The sequence below is a fragment of the Mus musculus genome, chromosome 11 (assembly GCF_000001635.26).
Source record: "Mus musculus strain C57BL/6J chromosome 11, GRCm38.p6 C57BL/6J".
Lineage (NCBI taxonomy): Eukaryota > Metazoa > Chordata > Mammalia > Rodentia > Muridae > Mus > Mus musculus.
In genome coordinates, this window is record NC_000077.6 from 86,664,134 (window position 1) to 86,680,311 (window position 16,178).

The 16,178-nt window shown below is 40.9% G+C and overlaps 1 protein-coding gene across 4 annotated transcripts in view; it reads right to left on the reverse strand.

The window, feature by feature from the left end:
- Vmp1 (vacuole membrane protein 1) overlaps positions 1–16,178 on the reverse strand; it is a 99,979-nt gene that overhangs the window by 80,276 nt on the left and 3,525 nt on the right. For 3 of the 4 annotated variants that reach the window (NM_029478.6, NM_001379040.1, NM_001379041.1), the window contains exons 2-3: positions 1,644–1,745; positions 521–656 (exon numbers count right to left, since the gene is read on the reverse strand). In NM_029478.6, coding sequence (NP_083754.2) covers positions 521–656; positions 1,644–1,719 — 212 coding nt within the window. In that variant the 5' untranslated portion in view covers positions 1,720–1,745. Of the gene's footprint in view, positions 1–520; positions 657–1,643; positions 1,746–6,958; positions 7,049–16,178 lie in introns of those variants that run through there. The other variant, NM_001356531.3, reaches the window with a different exon arrangement.

Sequence of the window (16,178 nt, forward strand, 5' to 3'; positions counted from 1 at the left end):
CAGACTTGGGGTATCTACTGCAAACAGGCCTGGTTTCTTTTTAAGATAAAATCCAGTGGAAACAACCACTACCTTTTCCATGTTTCCACTAGAAGACAACAAGAGCAGGCAATCACCTGCAATTACCTATCAAGTAAATAACATTTCCTCACTCATCTTTCTTCAAACTGAATATCCCAAAATATTGCTCTCCATTTGGGGTGGGGTGAGGTGGGTGGCATAGTCTTCATGTAGGCCAGGCTGATCTTTAAGTACACAGCAGAGGGAGAGCTTGGAAAACTGGTCCTTGTGTGGTGATGGTTTTGTGCTTGAGAGGCAAGCACTCTAACTGAGCTATATCCCCATTCCCCTAGTCTAATTCTTTTTAAACTATAGAAAGGAAAACAAATGTTCCTATGATAATGTTCTAAATTTAATTAATCCCTTTTGGTGAAACAGATGGCAGGGAGTAGGAGACGGCTAAGGACTTCTAAAATTAGTAAATACGATTTATATAAAAAGTAGTAAGAAAGCTCTTTACTTTGAGGTCCATTCCTTCAAAACTACAAGAGTTTCCAGAGAGAAATACTGCAAGGTAATGAGTGGCTGTCTCCACAGGACAATATTCTGTCTTTCTTCCCGATCCCTTCTCTTCTTCTCATGAACTGAAGAGGGGTCTGAAAAACAACAGCATGGAAGTTAAAGGAGAATTCCTAACATCTGTGCTACCGTTTTCAAAGAAAAAAAAAAATCGACCCACCTTGCTGTCTTGTATCTCTAATAGCATAAAAATACCTCAAAAGTATAAATGAGATTTAACATTAAGACCATGCAAATTTAAGGAGTTCAAAGTACCAAACTCAGATCAGCCTTCTGTAGGAGGCAATTTATAGAACAGAATTCTAGTCTCTGGAATCTTAACAAAAGAACAAGGATTGCAGTAGGTTCCTGTACGGAAGCCTCAGTGGCTTCTCACCTGCCTGTACATCTTTGCCTATCTCTTTCCACTCCATCAGTGGCAGCTCTGCAGAGTATTCTTAGTCTTCATAGAAGGATGGTATACATAATGCATGACTGCTTAGAAACAAAGTTTCATACATGTCCCAGGTAACCATTCACAGCAAGCCCAGTAATCCTGAGAAATGGGAACTAGTCCAAACAGTCAGAAAAGAAAATGAACTGTCATACACAAATGGCCTGTCGTAGTGGCACACGCCTTTAATCTTAGCACTTGGAGGCATGTAGATCTCTGTGAGTTCAGCTGCAAGCTTGGCCTACAAAGTGAGTTCTAGACTGTTGCAAAGAAACCCTATCTTGAAATGTACCTCCCTACCCTCATAAAACAAAACAAAACAAAACAAAACAAAACAACAACCAGAATCCAGTAGTTGTACTTGGATTCAAACTACAAATTTGGGGAATGATAGGTGTAGGTTAGGTGTTTCTTCTGCAATAGAATTCACTATGTAGAACAGACTGGTATCAAACTCACAGACATCTGCCTGCCTGTGCCAGCATTAAAGGGACGCACCATCCCAAAATGCAGAGGCAAACTACTTGGTTAGTGTAAGGATTAGTGAGGAAATTCACGTGACATCCCAGAAGAAAGACACTCATCATCGCCCCGGGACAGTTTGCTGCTGGTGCAGCCACACGGTCCTTACCTGTGAGACTTCCATTGTGCTGATCCTTACTCATTGCTATGCGTCTCTGGTCACAATTTTTTCCATTCTCTGCCATTTCATAGATCAGGAACTCTGGAGGAGCTAATACAGAAAATAAAGCCCAGCAACACATTAGATTCTTCTGCTTTGCACCGAGACTAAAACTGAATACAGGAGCAACATGGCATATATCCCAATTGTATGATATGTTAACACTATTATGTTAAAATTCTCTTTTATAGCAAAGAGTTTTATAAACAATTTATATAATCCCACACAAAACTTGTAGTAAGGATAAACAAACAAACAAATAAACACACAAATAAGCAAGCAAGCTTATGGTTATAAACCTTTTCTTAATAGTTATTCAAAGGCTAGAGAGATGGCTCAGTGGTTAAAAGCCTTGGCTGCTCTTCCAGAGAGAGGACCTGGGTTCAATTCCTAGCACCCACATGGCAGCTCACAACTGTCTTTAACCAGTTCCAGGGGAACTGGTACCTTCATATAGACGTACATGCAGACAAACACCAATGCAAATGAAATAAAAAAAAAGTTATTACAGTGTTTTGGGTTTTTTTTTCCAGATTAAAATTTGGGAGCACTATTCACAGAATAAAGGTATCAAAAACTTGAACCTTCAAATATTGATAAAGTATAGATTTAATATCTAATGTATAAATTAATGTCATACATTGTTTAAAGTTACCATATATTTTTATCCTTTCATCTTTTATAGTCATGTTAACATTATTAGAAAATAAATTCATTACATCAACTCAAACGTCACAGACCCAAGACTTTATGTAGGACTTGAAAGGCCATGGGTATAGAAGATAAGATTTTCATGTTTAAAATATACTGGGCTAGAGATATAGCCAGATGGTAGCAGAATGCTTGCTTAGCATGCACAAAGCATCCCCCAGCATGGGAGACACAGAGATGGAAGGATTGGAAGTTTAAGGCCAGTCTGGACTAAATGAAAGTCTATTTCAAAAGGGGGGAGAAGTATATATTCAAATAATAAAAATATTCACCCATAAAAGAGAAAAATAGATGAGAGTGTAACCTGCTTGCAACATCTTGTCACCCACTGATTGTCAGGATGACTCTGCTGATTCAGTTGATGTCTTTTTCCTCCCTCACTATTCTGTGTATGTTCCTTCCACAGATGCATGCTCAGTAGATTAAAGGGGATAGTCATTTGTCAGGCAAGGGTACTGGAGCCGTCCTGTGCCTCTGCTAGAACCTCCAACCAAGTTCTCCAAAGGTCAGAGACAAGTGTGATGCCTCATCCTGCAATCTCAGAACTGAAGAAACTGCCACAAGTTTGAAGCCAACTTGGTCAACAGAATACTAACCAAGCATGGACTACAGTGTAAGACTGCTTCAAAAACAGAGGCTTAGGGGGACAGTTCAGTTGGTGATGTGCTAGCCATACAAGCATAAGGACCTGAGCTTGATACTTAACCCCCAAGTAAAAGTCTAGGTGTGGGGGAGTGTGTTTGTAACCACAGCATTGACAAGGTGGAACAAGCAAACTTCTAGGACTTGCTAGCTAGCCAGCCTAGCCTACTTATTGAGTCCCAGGTCTCAATGAAAGACTTTATTTCAAAAAAGCAAGATACACAGTAACTAAGGAACAATGCCCAAGGTGACCTCTGGCCTCCACCTGCTCACACCTATACACACACACGCTGCTATAAGTATGCCAGTATAAACACATAAACACATACCAACACATACATACCCCTACACACACACACACACACACACACACACACAAAATCAAAAAGAAGGTGATCACTGGCTAGCCATTTACACAAAAGTTTGTGTGTGCATATGTATTTGCGTGAAACTAACTCTAAAAGCTAAGACATCCAAATGGTAGGAGGTTCATGAAACAATGAACTAAACCAGAAAACAAACTTCTTGCTTCCTTATCAGTGATACCACTGTGGTTCACTCTACTAGTCTGTAACAGGCCCCAAGGCTGGGTTACAAATAAAGTAAGATAACCAAACAAATTGTATTACAAGAGATCAATTACAATACAGCAGAGTGAAACCGGGGTTTTAAGGAACTTAGATAAAAAAGAGTATATAATTTAAAGAGTGAAAATAGAGTTTAGAGTTCAAGAGAACTCAGTTTAAATCTAACCTTCACAAGCAACTATTCTAGGACCTTGGAACAGTTAAAAGTCTCTACAAGCAAGTTTAACTTTGTTGCTGTTTTGAGGCAGGGCCTCCTTAGTGCAAGGTGGCCTCCAACTCATTAAGTAGCATAGGCTGGACTTGAACTCCACAACAGTCTCTTTTGACTTCAACTTCCTAAGTGTTGAGAGTACTGGTTGCTCTTATTTGTAAAAATAGGGAAAACATGGGTTATCAACAGGTACAAAAAAAATTAAAGGTAATCTATACAACATACAAATACATATAGCCTCATCTTTGTTGGGATGGAATGGGTGTGTGCACAGGCCAGAGGTAGGCATCAGCTTGTCTTCCCCGATTGCTCTATACCTTATTTTCTTGAGCCAGGACCCAGAGTTCATTGCTGCAGCTAGCCTGGCTGGCCAAGCTCCAGAGATCAGTTGTCTCAGCGCTCCCCAGCACTGGGGTTAGACATGCCTAGCTCTTATACGGGTGCTGGGGATCTGAACTCCTAGCCTCATGGCTGCATGGCAGGCACTTTATCTGCCATGATAATCTCACTAGCTCCTGCCATATCTTTCATATGAATCCTATATATATTACCTAACACAATGAAGATGAGCTGGAGTATTATGGGAGCTCAAAGCATAATACACTCCAAGTATGGTTTTATAAATTTATGTCAAATTTCTGTGACTATATTGTCAAAAAACAACATTGCACATATCATTACTATAAAAGAATGACCAAGTTATTTTGTGAAAACATAAAATCAGGGGTTGGAGAGATGGCTCAGCAGTTAAGAGCACTGACTGCTCTTTCAGAGGTCTTAAGTTCAATTCCCAGCAACCACATGGTGGCTTCTTCTCCAGGGCCCTCTTCTGGTGTGTTTGAAGTCAGCTACAGTGTACTCATTAAAATAAATAGATAAATAAATCTTTTTTAAAAAGTGAAAAAATGAAACCAGAGCATCAAAATAGCTTATAAAGTGGAGGTTTAATATTAGCAAAGTATACTGAGGGTGTCTGAAACAGCACTGTCTACAGGAATGAAGGATCTTCTTTCTATCTATCTATCTATCTATCTATCTATCTATCTATCTATCTATCTATCTATCTATCTATCTATCTTCAAAGACAGGGTTTCCCTACGTAGCCTTGGCTATCCTGGAACTTACTCTGTAGACGAGGCTAGCCTTGAACTCACAGAGATGCTCTTGCCTCTGCCCAAGTGCTGAGTCTAAAGATGTGCACTACCACTGCACAGCCCTCCTAGTTACTTAACTTGAAGCTATACATAAGTTTTGAAGATGCTTGAAAGTGTGGAGGTGTGGATTTATCTAACCCCACAGCCAACCATGCATAGACAGACAGACAGACAGACAGATCGATCTTACAACAAGTAAAGTTTGATCAATTTGGGGTGAAAAGAACAGAGCATAAACTGGGAATGGCGATGCACACTTAAATACCAACACTCGGGAGGCAGAGCAGGAGGACTGCCACACATGTGGGGCCAGCCTGGACTATATACCGAGTTCCAGTCAGTGTTGAGATCATGAAACCATGCATACCCTCCAGCATGCATGCACTCGTGCTCACACACATGCATGCTTGCATTAGGAAGCAAAGTTCCCCACTACCATTCTGCTAATCAAACTAATTTCCCCTATTTATTCTTTCACATAGTATTATATTGAATAGACAAAAGCATTTTATTCAAAACAACTTAGGTCCATTTAAGATAGAATCTAATAATAATGGTATTATGGAATTAAAGGTTTTGTTTTTGAAATATTGTAACAGGAATTATTTCAGTAAATAATCTCTTCTTATACAATATACTAAAAAAAACTTTCTGACATTTCCTTCTCAAAAATGTTCTCTATAATAAAACATAAAATAATCTGGATTTTATTTGTTAGAAATAATCCAGAGAACTTAGTTTTTGTTTAGTCAGTCTAGTTCTTCACATAAGAAACAAATTCAGTCTTAACAAGCTTTTAAAAACCTGTATTATTTCCCAAATAAGAATAAAGGCGAGTAAACTATGAAAAAAGGGTTCTGTCCAGTTAAATTATAAACGCATCAGAGCCTCCTAGGAGTTAAGGACATGGCTCAGTGGTAAAACACTGGCCTTAATACACTCAAGGCCTCGTGTTTGACAGCCAGTGTCACAAACAAACAAAACAAACCTTCTTTTTGTATTCTGACCATTTCTAAGATGGCGGTGTGGTGATACATACCCATAACCCCAACACTTGTGTGACTAAAGCAGGAGACTAAAGACAGTCCCTGCTACATACGCAGATCTTGTCAATAGAAATTAATTCCTAATTTAGAACATATCTTTTTGCCACACAAATTGCAGAACTCTGCAAAGCTGCCATGTCTCTGAGACCACTCTGTAATCTTAAGGTGAGCCAGAATAATTAGACATAGGTGGGAAAATAAAAATACAACAGGAACAGCCACTTTAAGTTCACTCTGTAAATATCTATCAAGTGTTCACTGGTGCTAGTTTTTATCTGAGATGCCAAACCTCAGCCTTTTAACTGACAGTCATCGTTTTCTTAGCTATCAATGTAGTTTCTTTTTTTCTTTTCTTTTTCTTTTCTTTTTTTTTTTTTTTTTCTTTTTTTGGTTTTTTCGAGACAGGGTTTCTCTGTGTAGTCCTGGCTGTCCTGGAACTCACTCTGCAGACCAGGCTGGCCTTGAACCTTTGTGGATGTGTGGCACTCCTGGGAATGATCATGGGACACCACACATGTTGAGACAAACACTTCCACTGACCTACAGCCTCATAAAAACAGAGGGAGAACCCTCAGTCCTTGTGCTACTAAACCTACTAAACCTACCCCCACCCACCTGAGCACAGACTTACCCCACCAAAGGCCTGTGGGGAACACAAATTCCATATGTCCATTCCCTTTCACCTTTTTAGGGACTTAGCTCCCTCAGTTGTCTCTGTATGATCAATCTTGGCTTCTTTATCTCTGGCAAATAAATATCATCTGGTATTTCCCATTTCTGTCCTGCACAGTCTCCATTTCCTCAGCAGCAAATCTCTACTCCACTGCAGTGAGCCTTCTGACTTCACTTCTGACTCCAGGAAATCAAGAAATGTCTTTCATCAAGAACAACAGTATCTTACTGAGCCTCTTACCTAGCTGGGGGCAGGCAATCACTCTCTCCTGAAGAGTCTGGTTTCCTCCCCACTTCTCTGCATACTCTGCTGACAGCTCTTTCTGCTTCTACTCTTGGAGTTATTCAATGCCTCCTTCCAAGTTCCTTTTTGCATTCTCTTCACACTCTCTCCCTAATGATGTCATCTAGTCACTCGGCCTTAAATACCCTCTACATAGTGACAATTCTCTTCCTCTCAAAAGTGGGATGTTCTGCATGACAGTGCCTTATGAATATTCTGTAAGAATAATCAGATCACAGAAGTTCTCAAGTATTCAAGTCTAACAGACTCCTATAATGCACACACAGGCAGGCAGAAGTCAAGTAGCTCAGGTAATGTCACAGAACAAGCTACAACAAACCTTAGAGCAGTAACCAGATACAACGTGGCCTGCAAATAGGTCAGATACGACATGGCCTGAAGTAGCAGTACAGAGTGTGCTGACATGTTGGCAAGACACTTTCCTTCAAACTAAATATAGATTATTTCTTGGAGGATTTTGAAAGAAACAATCTCAATCTATGTATTTCTCTTTGTATTAGAAAATTAGTATTTTGGTTTATAAGGCTGGTTGGAATAATTCTAACCCCTACAGGCCATTCAGCTGCATGTTTACTAACTCATTTTTTCTTTTCTTTCTTCTTTCTTTTTTCTCCCCTTCCTTCCTCCCCATCTTCTTCTCCTTCCTTTTTAAGATCTATTATGTATATGAGTGCTCTGTCTTCAGACAACCGAAGAGAGGATCAGATCCCATTCCAGGTGGTTTTGAGCCACCATGTGGTTGTTAGGACCTGAACTCAGGACCTCTGGAAAAGCAACCAGTACTCTTAACTTCGGAGTCATCTCTCCAGTCCTGTTTTGTTTGTTTGTTTTGTTTTCTGATATATGTTTTCTCTGTGTAGCCCTAACTGTCCTGGAACTCCCTCTGTAGATGAGGCTGGCTTTGAACTCACATAGATCTATCTCTGCTGCAACTAAGTTAGTGAACTGCAAAGCCATGGCTCAGTCCTTGTTCTAGATGCCCTGAGAGGACACAAGTATCTACCTGCCTACCTACCTTTTGTCTTTGCTGCTTATGTTTTCAAGCTTAGGTGGATACTAATCTAGAATCTACACACCCTATTAATATTACTCATCGTCTCACTTGTTAGAGGCACAGGAAAAATTGTTCCTGAAAGTTTCCAATATGTTCTGATTAAGTTGACACCATATTAGGAGAAGAATTATTTCGATTTTGTATTCCATGCCTACTTACCAAGACAGAACTTAGTTATATCCTACCCCATTTTTGCTTCCCTTCTCAGCTTAAAATAGTGTAAAAATTTTATAGCCAGAAAAGAAAAAAAACAAAAACATCATTTTCACTTAAGTCTCTCCTAAATTTTTCTTTAATAAAAAAACTTATGCACATGGATGTTTTGCCTGCTTGTATCAGATGTATGGAGTGCCTATGGAGGCCAGAAGAGTTACATGCCCTGGAACTGGAGTTACAGACAGTTATGAGCCACTATGTTGGGGCTGGGAATTGAACTGGGGTCCTCTGCAAGAGCAGTCAGTGTTCTTAACTGCTGATTCATTCTAGCCCATAGTTTTTTTTCTCTTTCCTTTTCAAGTGTTTCTTTGGGTAATTTAAGCTTTTGCATTTGAAACTATTTATATAACATGTCCATCTTAATTCCATTTGGTCTTTAAATGCTTTTGTTTTGCCTTGGGGGATTGTCTGTAAGTTAGTTTTGCTATTTCAAGAGGAAGTATATAGATATAGGCACACTGATTCATCCCTGTACTCTCAGCTTTTGAAACGTTAAGGCCATGAGATAGATGCATAATCAGTTCTATGCTAGAACGTGCTAGTGTGAGAGACTATCTTGACAAAACAAAACAAGGCAAAACACATGATGACACAAACGTGTAATCCCAGCACTCAGGAGGCAAAGCCTGGGGAAACCTCACAAGTTTCAGGCTAGCCAGAGCCAGAACATGTCACAGAAAAGCAAAAAACAAGACAAAAAACCCAACAACAATCAAATTACATTTAAGTGCCCTGAATAATGACTTGACAGATAGGAACAGTATTTCTCCATGCCCTTTTCTTTTCCAATAATAATAATAATAACCACCACCACCACCAACAACAACAACATTTCACTGTATAGGTGTTTTGCCAGCATGTATCTAAGGAGACTGCAGATGGTGTTGGATCTCCTGGAGCCAGAATTGCCGGTAGTCGTGTGCTACCACGTAGTTCTGGGACCCAAACCTAATCCTCTGGAAGAACAAGTGCTCTTAACTGTGGAGCCAATGCTCCAGCCCCTCCCCATCCATCTCTTGAAGGTAAATCACATTGAGTACCACCCTCCTTATTCCCTTACAGGCATTTGCCTACACTTTTCTACACTATATACAAGCCTACATGACTTGTTTTCACAAGTAACAGAAGCACCCATAGAATCAGAACTCTCTGCTTGTTCTACAATCCCCCCACAACCTAAACATTTTGAAATGTACTAAAAGGACACAATGTATTCAAAGCCATTTGAAGAAGCCGGGCAGTGGTGGTGCACCCCTTTAATCCCAGCACTTGGGAAGCAGAGGCAAGCAGATCTTTCTGAGTTCCAGGCCAGTCTGGTCCACAGACTTGAAGTTACCCCATCCCACCCCCACCACAAATTTATTTGAGGATAAAAGCCTACGGGGTGGAGGGGGAGGCAGAAGAGATGGCCCAGTAGTTAAGAGCACTGGTGCTCTTCCAAAGGATCCAAAGTTCAGTTCCCAGCACCCATTTAGCAGCTCACCACTACTTATAACTTTAGTTCTAGGGAATCCAATGCCTTCCTTCTAGCTTCCATGGGCACAAAGCACACATGGTACATAAACATGCACGTAGACAAACAGCCATACACAAAAAATACCGTAAATTGAGTGTTCACAGTCTTTTTAGCTTTTTGCTTAGCATATAACATTTTCTCCTAAAGAATAGCCAAGCTAACATTTTTGTTTGTTTTTCGAGACAGGGTTTCTCTGTGCAGTCCTGGCTTTCCTGGAACTCACTCTGTAGACCAGGCTGGCCTTAAACTCAGAAATCCGCCTGCCTCTGCCTCCCAAGTGCTGGGATTAAAGTCGTGTGCCACCACTGCCCAAAATAACGTAAATTGAGCTGTGGTGGTGCAGATCTTTAATCCCAGCACTTGGGAGGCAAAGGCAGATAGATCTGAGTTCAAAGCCAGTCTGATCTACAAAGTGAGTTTGAGGATAGCCAGGGCCACACAGAGGAACTGTCTAGAAAAAAAAACTCTTTTTTTTTCTATGTAAAAAACTTACATAGGTAGGATAAGATGAAATAACAAGTCACTGTTCACAATTCAATGTGTTAGGATCAATGTTGGATTATGTATCATGAAATATGTCAAGTTCCTGAATATGGAAGTAAATCCAAAGGATTCCTGCTCTGTTTAAAAGTCTGAAATGTCCTCAAGCAGGAACCCAGCATAAATTCTTCAGTGTAGCCTACTTTGCAGTGAGGTCATACAGCATGTTAGTTTTGCTCACAGAGCGAGGCTCCTAAATTAAACTTTATATTCCTTACAATAATTCAATTTGTGGATTAGGTCAGAAGATAGAAGTAGAACAGAAACATAACTCAGAATATCAAACATTTCAGATACAAGAAATACCTTTAAGGCTGTTTAAAATAAAGGTTTGGTGTTGAAACACGTGCTGTTTTTGTCAGTTTCTGGCAGAAATACTTAGAAAGCAGTGCTGACAGCTACAAAGGGTCTTTGTAGGTCTTTGTAGGCTGTACGCTCAGTGCCTAGACTATAATACTCTATTCATTTAAAACATTAGCCCCATTTATAATACAAAAACAATACAAAACAAAATTATTTAGTTTTTGGGTCTCCCAAGAAGGAGGAGGGGGACCCAGCAAGTTAGCATCAACCTACAAGCCATACCCAGATGCAACATGGTCTTAAACATAGCATGGAGTACGCGTCCTGTAGGCAAGTGCTCCTCTTCCCTAAAACTAAAGCAAGACCTGCGCTCGCCACCAAGGCTGATGAGCTGAGTTCAATCCTAGGTCCCACATAGTAAAAGGAGAGATCTGACTCCTGCAAGTTGTCCCCTGACTGCCACAGACATGCTGTGGCATGCATGCACAGATCCACATACAAAAGTGTGTATGGAATAAGATTTTTTCAGACAATTGTATGATAATACAATAAGATAACAAAAGAAAAGTTAACCAGAGAAAAGAAAAATAAGAATACTAGACCCACTGATTCTCATTTTCTTGGGAACATTGTTTCATAATTAAATTAACATCCTTTGAAGCCGGGTTCTAAATGAACCTCAGTTTTTCATTGGAGCCATACAAGGATGTCAAAGTAGGAATTCAACCTTTCAGTTACCTTCCTGCTTTCAGAAGCGTATAACCTTGAGCAGAATGCTTATGCATATCTAGTTACAGTCCGCTTCTAGAATAGCGAGATTCCCAAAGCTCTAAAGATGAAACACCTGCAAAGCTGAGCTTTAGAACCTGGATAAGCAATGCAAGTCAGAGAGGTGGACCCTGACTCAATGCACACTATCAAAAAATGCCAGACACCAGACGGAGTAGACAACACAAACTGTCACTTGGCTATGCCAGATAAAGAATGTGTTTTCTGAAAATACATCATTTGATGGGGAATGAATGGGAAATCCCTTAAATGTTTTTAACTCAATTTCTTTTTATTTTTTCTTTTCTTTTTTTTTGTTTTGTTTTGTTTGTTTTTTGGGTTTTTGTTGTTGTTGTTTTGTTTTTTGAGACAGGGTTTCTCTGTATAGCCCTGGCTATCCTGGAACTCACTTTGTAGACCAGGCTGGCCTCGAACTCAGAGATCTACCTGCCTCTGCCTCCCAAGTGCTGGGATTAAAGGCGTGCGCCACCACGCCTGGCTTAACTCAATTTCTTAAGTCTTGGGGAATTAAAGACAGGCTAGCTGTACAGGTCAGACTGGCCTCAAATTGTTGACAGTTAGCCTGCTCATCCTCCCTCCTGTGTGCTGGGGTTCTATGCACGCATGTATTTTGTATCTGAGAGGGGTCCTAGAATTAATGCTTTTGGATGCAAAGAATGACAGTACCACAATGTCTTGCTTCCATCTGTCCCTTACTTTCCTAGCACTATCCTTGCTAGACATAGCCACTGTATCAGCTTTTTAAGCAGTAACTTTATTCTTTTTAGATTTACTTACTCTTATATGTATGAATGCCTGCATGCATGCATGTATGTATGTATGTACACCATTTATGTTCCTGGTGCCAACAAAGGTCAGTTCCTTTAGAACTGGAGCTAGAAACAGTTGTGAACCAGCATGTGGATGCTAGGAACCAAATCCCAGTCCTCTGGAAAGCAGCCAATGCTCTTCCTCCTGAGCCATCTCTCCTGCCCCACCACCACATCAGTTTTGCACAGCTGACCATTCTTTCTCCTTTTTCTTTTTCTTTTCATTTGTTCAGTGTATGCCACAGCCCACGTGTACAGATCAGAATACGAGTCTGTTCTCTACTTCCAACATGTGGGTTTTGAGAATCGGACTCAGGTGGCAGGTTTGGAAGCAAGCACCTGTTGAATTATCTCAAGGACCCCCTCACCACTCCCCCAGTGCTGAGTTGGAAGGTGCCACAGTGTGTGAGGGAGATCAGAGGGAAACCTGCAAGAGTTACTTCTCTCCCTACCGAATGTGTGTTGAGTTGCCAGGCTTGGCAGCAAATGCCAGGCCATAGCCTTTTCTTATCTGGTGTTGGGCCTCTCCTTTCCCTATCTCCCCTGTTAACTTATCTGGTCCTGTGATTTAAAAGTTTCTTGATTTATAGTTCTGTTCTGACCTCCAGAGTTATGTATATCATTTTATGACTAGGATGACCCTTCACCTCAAATTTCAAACCCTTTCCTACTCATGCCCACCTCCATCCTTGTTCTAAGGTTTATTACATTTATTTACTTGTGTTATAGGGGAGGGTACTACCCAGGTCACAGTGGGCATGTGAGAGTCAGGACAACCCGGCAGGAGTTGATACTCTCTCCATTATGTGGGTCCCTGAGAGCCTTAAGCTTAGTAGCAGGCTATCTCTCCTGCCTATCTACCTATCTATACATACACACACACACACACACACACACACACACACACACACTTTTGGAGACAGGGATTCTCTGTTTAGCTCTGGCTATCCTGGAACTCACTCTATAGATCAGGCTGGTTTTGAACTTATAGACCCACCTACCTCTCTGCCTCTAGGATTAAGGCTATGCACAAATACATCTGGCTTCTACCTAACCTATATTAAACAAACATGGCCTTACCCAAACTTTCCTTCTCCTATTACCTGGAATAATCACCCACCAGTTACTAAACCCAGAAGTTAGTCTTTTTTGACTTTAAAAAAAAAATCATTTCTCTTATTCAAAATCAAGTTCCTTTTCAAGTATATCTACACAGTGTTCTAGATCTTTTTTAAACATTTATTTATGGTTGGTGGGGTGGGGACAGCGGATTGGCCTTGCAGAGAGTGCATATGAAGGTCAGAGGACAATGTGACAGTCAATTCTCTCTGTCCACCATGTGAACTCTAGGGACTGAACTCAGGCTGTGAGACAAGCAACTTCATTGTTGCTGCTGAGCCATCTTCTCTCCAACTTGGTCACCCTTCTAGCTTAGGCCATCTTCACCTCTATCCTTGCACGGCTGCAGTGGACGTCATTTCTCTCTCCATGAGTGCAGGACAAACCTGGTCTACAGAGCAAGTTCTAAGACAGCCAGGGCAATAAGGAAAAACCCTGTCTCAAAAGACAAAACCAACCAGTCAAACAAACAAAAAGACTATCAACAATAATAAAAAAATGACAAGGGAATAACTACAAAATAAGTTTTTTTTTTTTTTGGTTTTTTTTTCAGTAAGAATCACACACATAGCCGGGCGTGGTGGCTCTCGCCTTTAATCCTAGCACTCCGGAGGCAGAGGCAGTCGGATTTCTGAGTTCAAGGCCAGCCTGGTCTACAAAGTGAGTTCCAGGACAGCCAGAGCTACACAGAGAAACCCTGTCTCGAAAAACCCAAAAAAAAAAAAAGGAAAAAAAAAAAAAAAAGAATCACACATATAAGCTGGGCTTTGGTGGCACACGCCTTTAATCCCAGCACTTGGGAAGCAGAGGCAGGTGGATCTCTGAGTTCAAGGCCAGCCTGGTCTACAAAGTGAGTTCCAGGACAGCCAGAGCTACACAGAGAAACCCTGTCTCGAAAAAAAACAAAAAACAAAAAAAAAAAGAAAAGAAAAAAAAGAATCACACATATAAGCTGGGCTTTGGTGGCACACGCCTTTAATCCCAGCACTTGGGAAGCAGAGGCAGGTGGATCTCTGAGTTCAAGGCCAGCCTGGTCTACAAAGTGAGTTCCAGGACAGCCAGGGCTACACAGAGAAATCCTGTCTTGAAAAAATCCAAAAAAAAAAAAAAAAAAAAAAAAAAAACCAAAACCAAAACAAACCCCTAAAAAACAAACAAACAAACAAAAACCAACGCCCCCCCAAAAAAGCCGGGTAGTGGCGCATGTGTTTAATCTCAGTACATGGGAGGCAGAGGCAGGCAAATTTCTGAGTCCAAGGCTAGCCTGGTCTACAGAGTGAGTTCCAGGACATCCAGGGCTATACAGAGAAACCCTGTCTCAAAAAAACGATAAATAAATAATAAAAAAAAGAACCACACATGCTGTAAAATAGTCACAAAAAAATGAACATGGAGGTATTTACTTATTGAAACTGCATTTGTAATGATTAAATGGCAAGAAATAAGCTATAACATAATGACATGCCTTCCAAAAGGCTGGGAAAGAGTTCTCAGCAACAGCTCAGTGGTCCATAAAATAATGGCAACCACACTCCGGGCCGGCCAGATGCCAGGCGCTGCTCTAAATGCTTGCCTTGAATCTACTCACTGACCCTTAACACAAAGAAAGGGCACTGACTTCACAGCCTAGGAGGAAACCAAGATAACAAGAAGTTAAGTAGCCAACTCAGGTGGCATGGTAATTGACATGGAATTTGAACCAAAGTTTCAAGTCCCAGTCTCCTTCCTCCCCTCCCCGCTAGACAGGGTTTCTCTGTGTAGCCCTGGCTGTCCTGGAACGCAGAGATAAACCTGCCCCTGCCTCCTAAGTGCTGGGATTAAAGGTGAGCACCACTATGCCTGACCTTCAACTCCCATTCCTTTCGTTATTAGTTTGGTTCTTCCAGATAAGCTATGAAGATTATAGCTACCCTGAAAGAATCCACAAAGGAGAGAGAATGCCACAACAATCTACACCAGAGTCAGGAGACACCAACATCTGCAGTAATTACAGGGAGATACACTGGAATAAAATTACTCAAGGGATTGTCATTGCTTAACTTAAATATGCCTAAACTTCAAATATCACCTTTTAGATGGCACAGAAAAGCATCTCCTGCTCAAATATTCAAGGAGCATATTTTTAAATGACTTACTCTTAATTTATGGGCATTGATGTTTGCCTGCTTGTATGTCTGTATGAGAGTGGCAGATCCCCTGGGACTGGAGTTACAGACAATTGTGAGCTGCCGTGTGGGTGCTGGAAATTAAACTCTGGTCCTCTGGAAGAACAGCCAGCGCTTAGCAATCTCTCCAGCTCCTCATAGAGCATACTTTAAAATGAGCTTTATTTAAGGATTTATATATTACATAACTTCAGTTCAGCAAACTCTATTCAAAGTCACCTTCCTAAACAAATTAAGAGTTTCTAGAGAAAACACACTCTAAGTTTATTTAAGCAAGGAGTGACAATTCACCCCTTTCAACGCAGCACTCTGGAGGCAGGTAGATTTCTGTACCTTTCAGGCCAGCCTGCTCTATATCAGGAGTTCCGGGCCAGCTAGGAGAAGGAGAGAGCAGTCTAGGTGTTGGGGTACAGCCAGCAGTTGCGCTCACAACAGTTGACACAACAGTTCAATTCTGAGCAGTATCTCCTAACAACTTCACTCTAGAAAATCCCCCATGTCTATGTGAAAGCAGATTATTAGCTATCAGAACTACACAGTGAAGTTATGATTGCTTCACCGCTTCTGGTTTCTCAGGTTTGCTAGTCTAGAGTTCACTTCCATCCATAGCACTTAGGAGCCTCGAGCAGAGCTTGCACTGTAATAC